The following is a 10,587-nucleotide window of genomic DNA, read 5'->3' on the forward strand; positions in this document are numbered from 1 at the left end:
CTTTGAAAATCTATTGTCAATTTGAATGGAACAGAACAAACATTTTTTCTTCTGTATTCAGAGTAGAAACCTGCTTATTAGACATATTTTTTTCTTAAAACCAGAATAGCCACAGACAAATGAACCTGTAAAAAACTATTGAAACCTTTGAGCTGTGACAGATGTGGTATAGACAAACCAACAGACACTGGAGACTGGATAAAATTTATGGTTGGCTTAATGTCTAGTAAACATCTGGTTGGAAAAAATCCACATATGCACCATTAATAATCAGGTACAGGATAAATATTTTAACATAATTCTCCAATTACAGAAATGTTAAGACTGCTTCTGCAGAACCTTATATTGAGATAAATCAACTTAAAAAAAATAAAATCAAACGACTGAGCAATTAAACCTATTGTTCAAAGCATGTATTTCAGTGTAGTGGCATCAACCTTTACACCACCTCTCAGCATTCCAATAAACTAGAATACCTTTGCTTTGCTGTTATAAATTAACTTATTCACAGATCGCCTGCATGAGTTTTATGTTTGAAGATAACATCTGAGTAATAGATCACTATAAGTGTTCACACATTTTCTCATGTTAAAATAACAACAAATTACTCGGGGCGAAGGGCAGCAGTGATACAAGAAGCTCCACTGAGGGCAAAGGGCAATGTCCATGAGTGATCTCAGGCACTCAAATCCAACATATAGGTCTTCAATACCTCTCTCTCCACTTGTGTGCTAGCAGAAGCTGTTTGTTTGTACTCAAATATATATATATTTTTTGTCCCATATTTACTTAAAATATTCTGAAGCATGTTATAGGTGGAGATGTGCAAAAATCACTATTGCTGCTGGTGCATATGCCACTCTTTTTTGGGTTATAGAGCCCAATTTAGTCAGTACAGGTCAAATACAGTCTCTGAATAGAGAAAATTAAGCCAGGTCCAGTGCAGAAATAATACGAGTGCCAAAGAAAGCACAGACGGAGCTCACAGATTCACTGGCCCAAGACATTTTTATGCATTTATTCCGTAGTGATTGGACTGAGCACAGAAATCTCCACAAAACCACTCAAGATAAACCAAGATTCACCACACAGATAAAATGTCTGTCTCTCTGTCATGGACTCTTCACATTAGAAAACATGTATGCTCTCATTTTCATTAGTTTTCAAACAAAAACACAGTTGGAGGAGAGATACAGTAACACAATTTCTTCCCCATGATCCACAAATCAATGCACTTTCTGAGGCTGTGTAAAACATCATGCTCATTTTCCACCTTCTCAACTCCCACCACGAGAGTTCCCTACTTCCCAGGCTATGAACTATTTCAAAGAAAATGAGAAGAAGCACCCATCCCTTCCATGACTGCAGAGATTGCAGCTTTATTCTTCAAAGCAAAGAAACTTTATTTACTTCATTTCCCTCATAGTTAGGGGAAGTATCCTAAACACATCGCAACAGAGTTACTACCTCAATCTTCTTATCCCTTCCTAGACCTGTGGGTACCCCCTGCAACACAGAATAGCTTGAACAACAGATTAACCTGAAGCCTGGTAGTTCAAGTATCTCCTTTTCCAACTTCATAAATACACTTTTCTTTTTCCCAGCTACTTCTCATGAACACCCGTTGAATATCTTCTGCAGTTACTTTACAGTGCAGTGATGGCCTTCTAGCTAGATCTTATTCTAGCAGTTGTGTAAACTACATTCCTGTATTTTTGTGGCACCCTGAGCTTGCTTCATAAGGAAGTAAATTCAGAAGTAAAAGATTGGTTGTACCTGACACAGGGGAAGGAACAGAGTTCAAACAAAGATACTGTCGAGGCTGTTATAAAAGTTATCATTAATATAAGTAAAGATGGGAGGTTATCGCAGCCTCTGAGCTATAAAAACAGCATAATAGATACCAATATGCAATAAAATCAGAAAGAAAGTCAAAGCTTATTTAGAAAAAAAATCCTGGATACAGGGAGAAGTTTTATGGTGGGGTACAAAATGAGATGGCTTCTGAACATTGAACTCAGCACCAAAGACTAAAAGAATATTTAAGCTATGTGCTGAACTAAAACTTTTCTTTTCTGAGCACCCAAACAAACCTGTGCAAGCAAGATAGTTTTGAAACAACAAGCTATACAGTCTCCCTTCAAGCTTTCAAAGGTATCAATCTAGGACTGGACAATACTAGCTCTGCTTACAGTATTTTTTTTCCTTGTCTAATAAAACTCTGCAACAATTTTCCACAGCAGTGAATAGTTAATAAATGTCTACTTTCTTTCAGGATTTCTATCTTCAGCAATCCTGCGGCTGGTTAATCAATATCTACTTGCTTTCCATACTTCTATTTTTCTATTCTGCAATCCTAGCTTCATCTAGGACATTGTCAGTGAATAAAGAAATCAAGACAGACACTAACCTGCTACATGAGCTTAGGGAAGGCCTAATGTTCCCAGATGCTTGTTATTCTGAAAACCACAAACGGAAACCACTACAGAAGAGTTCTTTCCTAAGCAGATACCTGTAGGTTTAAAGCTCTGCTGGTTGCAGTATTAGAATAAGTCTAAAGAAGGACAACAATTCTTGCAGGAGAAAATTTATAAAGGAATGAAGAGACACCGGGGTGAGACTCTGGCTTGTATCAGGCTTTCTTCAGCTTTGCTCAGGGCACAGATTAAAGGTGATCCTTAACTCTAATCCTCTGAAATCTGCTTCACAGTATTCACTAAGGAAAGTGCAGATTTAGGAATCATTTATTTTACCTCTAATTCCAGAGCAAGTACCCCTGTGTTCAAATCTGCATCTGGCCCCCCATTTTTTTTTCTGGTAACTGTATTTTGATCATTTTTAATTATTCCTAATCACCAAGGGCAAAAGACAAGGTCAGATTTAAAAAGGCCTGCAGTTGCAACCAGAGCAAAACTACTTTCCTCCGTTGTGATAAGTGCAGCACTTAATGTGGGGTGACTGGTTCAAAGGTTGTAATTAAAGATTAAAGTGATCTGCATGACATCTGTCGTGGCGTGCTTGCACCTGGGGCTTGGAAGCAAAAGAGAAGAGGAACGTGCTGTGAGTTGAGCCTTTACTAATCTGTTAACCTGCAGGACTTTATTGAACTATATATCATAACGCAAACCGTGGCACGACAGTAGCATTAACAACTGTCTTTTCTGGAATTGGATTGGGAATTCACTGAGAGATTGAAACAGTTGATTAATCATTTTTTATACCTCTGTGAATGACGTAAGTATCACATATAATATACTCTGTCTTTTCTCATAAACTGCACCCCACGATGAAAAGAAAGATGGCAGGCACCCATCAGAAAATAAGAACATCCATGATAAAATGAATAATAATAATGGTTATAAAAATAACAGTAATAGCCTTACTATAACAGCCACCATAAAAATGTTCTGAATGTGAGAGGACTAAAAAATTAAGATGCTATTTTTCGCTGGAAAACTTAACTCATGGATTCTTAAGCAAGAAGGTCATTTCTAAACACTGTGCTTGCTCAGATGAGAGACAACAACCAAGAAAGAGAGAAAGTGAAATTCAAATCAGTTCTGAAAGGAAATTGGCAGTGTTCGTTGCATTATAAAAATCATGTTCATCTTTGTAAAGTGCATCTTGACCTATTTCTAAAATATGCTTTATTGTAAATGCTAATAGTTGACCACCAGACAAAAATAAATTGCTTAGGCAAAATTGTTGAAAACAGTGAATTTTTCTAACTGTTTCTTGTTTGCCTAATTTTGTTCCCACTTATCATAAAGCCAGACTGCTGGGAAGTATATTGGCAGTGGTCTTCAACCCTTCACAGTATACTGCCACAGTGGCTAGAAAAATCAAACCTTATGACAGGGAACTAAAATTGGTTATATAGGAGTTAAGCTTCCCCGCAAAGCATTCAGATGTTCAGAGACAAAAACAACAACAAAAAGTTATAAAACCACCAATATAGTAGAGACAAAGTAAATTTTCATAATTAAACACGAATCTTTTTGTGAAAAATTCTGTTTTGTAATTTTTTCTATAATGTTTTCAGACCTTTGTTGCTACTTGATCTGGGATGCAGTCAATTCTCTCTGCTGTTAATATGTTCGGACATACTGGCGTAAATCCTGCCAGAGAAATAAAATAAGGGGTTAGTAACAGGATTTCCAAAATTTAGGAATATCTGTATTACCTTTTAAATCATTAAGTGCTTCTGCTAAATATTTCACACCATCTGGAAACTCTAGACATTAAAATAGACTCAAATGAATTTAAAATATTGCTACAGTGATTTACCTTACATTTGAAACATTGTACATTCCAGATAAAGATAGGAGAGCTTCACTTTCAATTTCTGCACATATGGGCAACACTGATAGATTTATTTCTTAAGATATAGAGTAATCCTATTTTTGGTAAGTCATATAACTCAATATGCATCGCTTCTTGTAAAAAATTTACACCGAATTAAAATCAGAAGGATTTCTTTTTTTTTTTTTTTTTTAATGGTGGTGTGTAACTGCTTTTATGTATGCTCCTTCCCATGAAATACTGCTCATCCAGGCAGCTTGAATTAGAGCATCAGACAAAAGCACCTTAAGCCTCCATTAAGAATATAACTGTAACACTGAAAGCCGCAGGAAATACGTTGGTTTTAAAAAGAAGAGCAGAGCAATGCTTCCGTTTTTTTTGTTTGTTTGTTTTTCATTTGAACGTCAATGCTTTTTGAGAAGCCTGACTCAATGGTGATTTAAACGATGCCAATAGGCAGCTCCTGGAGCTGCATGGGATTCATGATCACCTCAGCAAGCAGAGCTGAGCAGTTCCTGATGAAGAGTTTTCATCTGGTAATACAAATGGCAAGTACTTACCTGTCGTTTTGACTCCAGGTTGTCCTGATGCTAACAGCGCAATGAGGACAATGGCCACGACCGTCACCAGACAGAAGAGGGCAATCAGGGTGGTTTCCAAACCACTGAACTTCCTCTTGCCCATCTAGGCTCAGAGTAACACCATTGGCATAAGTAAAACAAAAGTAATAGCTTTGAAAACTCTATAAATTACATTATTAATTGTAATTAATATATGTTTATACATTCTTTAGTTTTTAAAACACGTCACCTAATACTGGGGTTAAAAATAAATCTCCTGTTCAGGATAATTCACACAGCATAGAATACTGCATTACTACACTCATGGGAAATCACTGAGAAATGTGTTTTATTCGCTATAAACCACTTTTAAATACTCACAAATAAGAGTTTTCACTTGAGAGTAACTATGAAGTTTCTTACGTTTTACTGAAACTCCAGAAACTGAAAACAAATCCCTGTGCATTTTTGTTTGTTTGTTAGTCTGATTCTGCAAGGTTTATTTCCTTCTTTAGAACAAACGCATACTACCTCCTCTTTTATAAAGGAGGATGTTGGTTGGTGAAAAAAGGTAGTTAACAAAAAACGCTAATGAGCTCTAATAGCATATCACACTTGTGACGCTTGGCAAAGACTAGCCATAGGAGCCATAAGTTACTTATTTGTCAAGTGGAAGAAAATAGTGTGCTTATAAACCCGTGGGATTTCACAGACATTGAGGGGTAGTCGAGGCAGAACAAACCACCACAGGAGGTACCCTGGAAGCTGCTGAAATCACAACTGAAATGAAGGAGAGTACGTAGGTGGAGTCAGTGCCTTAAACTGCTGTTTAAAACCTGTGTTGTTCCCAGTATCGCTTCTCTGCGAGGCACAGTGGAGCACGGCGTGCTGTGCCAAGGGGTGTGTGCTGTCTGCAGAGCCAGCTGCTCAGCCCCACACACAGAACAACGTGGTACTATTAATGTTGAACTGCACACCACCAATAAAACTAACGAAAACTAGTCTCCAGTGTCCAGATCAATATACATTGGCAGCAGCAACTGCATTTTACCTTCTGTTATGAACATTTAGCCTTATAAAACAGCCTTAAATACAGAGAAATACCTTCTTTTTAGCTCAAGTAAGAAAGTGAAGGAATATGTGTGCATTGCACTAGCATATGAAAACACTGTCAAGGGTTTTAGTGATAACTCAAAAGAAAAACACTTTAGTAAAAGTTGTGTATGGTGTGTGCGAAGTAACACTAAATCTGTTGCACTTCATCACCTCTCATTTCCTACAAATATATTCTATCACCCCACCAGCATCCCTATTCCTGGAAATCCCACAGCCACAGGAATGAATGGAGAGGAAAAGCAATACTGAAACATCAACCATCCCCAGAATAGTGAAGGCAATACTTAGATACAAGTCCTTTTCCTTAATTAAAAATAATTATTTAAAATATTTAAAAAGCTTTTCTAAATAGCATAGTGCTATTCACATTTTCTCTAGTGATATCAAAATTGCTAGCCATTTTTATGATTATTGTTACTTCCCCAGGGAATACCATTTTTAAAGTCTGAAACTACACTGTATATTGCGAAGTATATATTTAAGGCCTCTTCTTTATAATGAACAAATGATAATCCAGCAGTTCCTCTCCTGAGTTTCCTTTAACATTGTCAGAATACAGGTCCACTAGGAGCCCTAACAAGTGACAGTTATTTTTCTGAAAACTAGAATATTATTAAAGTCCTTGTCATCAAACTCTTCCCACCACCCACAAACAACCATAGCATTATATTTCAGCTTTTTCATTTTCAAGGTCTCCCCCAAGACCTGAGACTTCAAAAACATGGATTTATAATTTATAATAGTTCTAATTTATAAAAGTTCTACTGCGTGACTTGTACGCAGCAGTGAAGTAAAGGTCTCCAGTAACTTGGATGCAATAAATTGGATGACATACCTTAAAGCCCCTCTGCTTCCTTCATCTGCTGCTCTTAGTTGTAAAGCTCAAACTCAAAATCAATGCTTTATTCTCAGCTCTTATCAGCTCATTGCGTTGTTTGCTAACCAATCTACCAATAGCAGGCCCATACATAATTACAGGCAGATTGTAGAAACTCTTTGGGCTAAAATTAGTTACTATGGTTATTGTAGCCAAGGAATGGCTAGTTAATTAATAATATTTTGGTTCAGTATTACTCAGCATGTTCTCTAAATAAGAGAAAAACAGCAATAAAATGACAATACGTTTGTCCGTGCTGCATGACTTAGTAGTTTTATTCTGTTCTTTTTCCATATCATTATTTCTAGAACCTTCATGCAACCTTCCCATTGTCTATCATTTCTGCTTTAATCACCACATGAAGTCATTAAATGTTCCCAAATGAGTAAAAGACTTATTAAAATAATTGTAAGAGAGAATCAAATTTATGATCACTGAAACTTTTTCAGGAATGAACTATGAATTATTAATTCTAATATTAATGTAAACAGATTTCATGGGATTCTAACAAGAAATGTCAAAATCATAAGAGAAAGATGAAAGATTAGCATGGAAAAGAGCTTACAGGGAAGAGTTTTCAATCATAATCTTAATATGAAATCTTAACGTGGAATTAGGTTTTGCCTTCTCCTTACAACAGATCTAATCATAACCTTAAATCTCTGTTTTCCAAAGGAAAACTTTTAGTTCATATTGTTACCGTACTTATAAGCTATTTTTCAGTAATAAGGAGATGGCTGAGAAGTGTCACTTGTAGTTTTGAATTTTCTGCAAATTTATTTAATTTCCTAAATATTTCCCCTCCCACTGGAGACCCCTCTAAGCACCAAGTGAATGGTTCCCTTCTCCTTAGTCAGTACTTAAAAGACACAAAATCAATCATACACAGGGCTCTCCTGGAACCATTCATCTCTGAATGCCACCACTCTCACTGACCGTTGTTGAAACACACCCTGGTATTTAGTTATCTCATCCTCTCCATTTCACTGTAACAACATCATGCATATCTGCATGTGTGCAAACAAGCTCTTGAAATGTAATTCTAACATCCCTCTTAACATTGCTAAGTATGCTGCTTTATGAGCGCATATTGAGACATAACAATTTCACGTGAATTATGAAGATACCAATGGTTCTGGAGGTCTGGGGGGGCTGTTTGTGCATATCTGTTTTCCAAGTTTTATATCTTCATTTAGCTGTTCCAAGAAAGCACACAGTTCGGCAAAGCATATGGCCATGAGTTTCACTTAAGCATGTCTGCAATCACATTGCCATCAATATAACCATTTGCTTAAGTGCTTTCCTGAATTCACAGTGCTGCAATCTCATATTATCAATCACCTAGTGCACATTGTCTATGCAACTTGAGAGCATGAAAGCACTGAACAAAAAGGTCTCACAAGAGGGTTAACCAGCAGGTTTCCCAGCTGAGTATATTTTAATTTACCTACAAAGGATATCAACAATGGGGCTTTCAGGTCAAGATGTGATATTGAGCTCTAAGAAGCAGGAACGGAGAAGGCTCTTCAGTCAGGGACACCAAGGGACCATAAAGAAAACCAAGAATTCTATTAAATCAAGAGCTGGAACAGCATGGTCTCTGCTGTGTCCTGCTTTAGTTTCCAGGAATTAAGAGCCTATTCATTTCTGACAGCCGGTAAGAAGAATTACTAGAAGCCCAGGAATATAGGTTAGACTAGAGTCTAGGAAGAAACCTACGAAATTAGGTACTGTTCAAAATGTAGTCATTTAGAAAGAAACATTTATCTATCAGCTTTTAACAGGGCCAGTTTTAATTAAATCACATACAACTTGAAAAAAAACTTGTAAGGCGGTCATAGGTGGCTCCCTGAGAGTTGTGCTGATGAGCAAGTTCTTTCTCTACAGCTTCACAAGATTTTTATTTTTCCCTCCAATGCTCCAGTATCAAACATTTACTTTAAGTTACAGTTTGGAGCCCTTAATTCCTGCAATAAGCTGCTTGCAGATCACCAGTTCAGGCAGGAACATAATCATTAACTGCCATGGAAGACCATCTACCAAAGATCCAGTGGGAGCATACTGGCCCTCCTGTATTCCCCACATGCTGCATTTGCATGGCTGAAACCGCTCTGCAATCCCGTTCAGCAAGACAGGAGCGCTTCAGTGCAGCCATGGTCATACAGAAAGAAGGAGGAAGTCTGAGCACTTTTTAGAGGCAGTTGTGGGGAATCCTGTGCTCAAAGACTCATCCCTCAAGACTGGGAAAAAGAAACTAGCTTGATTTACCTTCTGCATATGACAAGGCAGATGCCTGCTGAGGTCTCCTCCCTTCTCTGAAAGGAGATATGAAAGATGCAGCCCTTGTTCCTTCAGAAGGAGATATGTGCCCTTATCTCCATTCTGTGTACTGAAGCACACATTGCCTGTTCAGAGCAAAGACCCATACGACTGTGCCCCACTCCCAGCTCAGTTACTCATTAGCTGAGTGTCAGGTGGTGATTTTCCTACGCTCACCTGCATGCTTCATGATTTTTTCCATCTGGATAAGGAAGATGATGATAATTCTTCAAATGCTTCAAATGGTTTGATTAGCAACAGCTTTTTACCTAGAGAACAGAATAGGGTCCAGCCTTTCCAAGAAGTCGTTGAATTGCTATCTCAGGGAACCATACACACCCTGAAAATTCTGGCTGCAGTGCCCCGTTGAACAAAGGTCTTATGGACTGTTCCCTGAGGTGCTGGTCCCCAAGCACCTACTCTGGTAGGAGTGCCACATAGGCATTGCTGCTTGGGCTCCTCTCCCAGGCACAGGGACAAGGGGGCTATGTGCAGGTCCCATCATGACAGTACAGGTACAGTTGTACTATGGTTTGTATCTAAATATGTCTGCATAATATTTGAACATTACAGACTCTGCTTACTTTGAGTAATTGCTTGCTTTTCTTGAGACAAAACAAATATCCTAGCTGAGCAAAAGGCAAATAATTTGGTAAAATCAACATATTGGTGACAGTTTGGTGACAAAACAGGTAATTGGCAGGAGACCCAATCTCTTCCTACTGTAACTCTGCTGCCGTAAATTGGTTTATACTGTTGATGAATGTCCTCCCAAGAATTTCAGGACTGTTGGCAAACTAATGAGGCAGATGCACACAAGCAGAAAACCCATCCAAATTCGGCACAGCTCTTAGAGGATTCCTGGGAACCCCTTGATAAAATTCCACCATCAAATAACAAGCAGATCACGTGGACGATATTCCTGCCCCCAAAATCTTCTTCTTTGGCACTGAAATCACAAAAGACTTCTTGCAGCATTCAACTAAAAATATAACCTTCCAAAAATATAAACACAACTCCTCTTCAAACTTAAAAAGATCAAGGTTTAGAAATTCCACTAGAACAGTCCCAGACCACAGAGAGAGCTAAGAGAAACTATGACTACACTTTTCCAATTGTTATATTCATCTGGAGAGAAGACTGGGTGCTTTAAGGATTATTTCTCTATTTCACATAAACAATGAAGAAAATACGTGGTGCTAAAGCAGAGGTTGGAGACTAGGACTTCTTAGTTAGAAAACAGTATCTCAGTATCTTAGCCTTTGAGCTCAAATCATTTCACATTCTCTCTAGCTTGATCGGCATGGAAATATTAAATGACTATGGCAGTGTTTAAACAAGAGCAAAGGAATATTTAGGTTGATACCTCTTCCTTTTATTTTTATAGACTGCACCTTATTTTCTTTATCAGGT

At 37.8% G+C, this 10,587-nt stretch overlaps 1 protein-coding gene across 3 annotated transcripts in view; it reads right to left on the reverse strand.

The window, feature by feature from the left end:
• The window catches only part of LOC308199618 (maltase-glucoamylase-like), a 71,883-nt gene extending 62,610 nt beyond the window's left edge, over positions 1-9,273 (reverse strand). Inside the window, exons 1-3 of one of the 3 annotated variants that reach the window (XM_080604042.1) lie at positions 9,124-9,273; positions 4,863-4,986; positions 4,045-4,118 (exon numbers count right to left, since the gene is read on the reverse strand). In XM_080604042.1, the coding sequence (XP_080460168.1) occupies positions 4,045-4,118; positions 4,863-4,986; positions 9,124-9,132 (207 nt within the window). In that variant the 5' untranslated portion in view covers positions 9,133-9,273. Of the gene's footprint in view, positions 1-4,044; positions 4,119-4,862; positions 5,045-6,813; positions 6,878-9,123 lie in introns of those variants that run through there. The other 2 variants (XM_080604044.1, XM_080604043.1) reach the window with 2 other exon arrangements.
• Positions 9,274-10,587: the final 1,314 nt, after the last annotated feature.

The sequence above is a fragment of the Anser brachyrhynchus genome (assembly GCF_964034855.1).
Source record: "Anser brachyrhynchus genome assembly, chromosome: 9".
NCBI lineage: Eukaryota > Metazoa > Chordata > Aves > Anseriformes > Anatidae > Anser > Anser brachyrhynchus.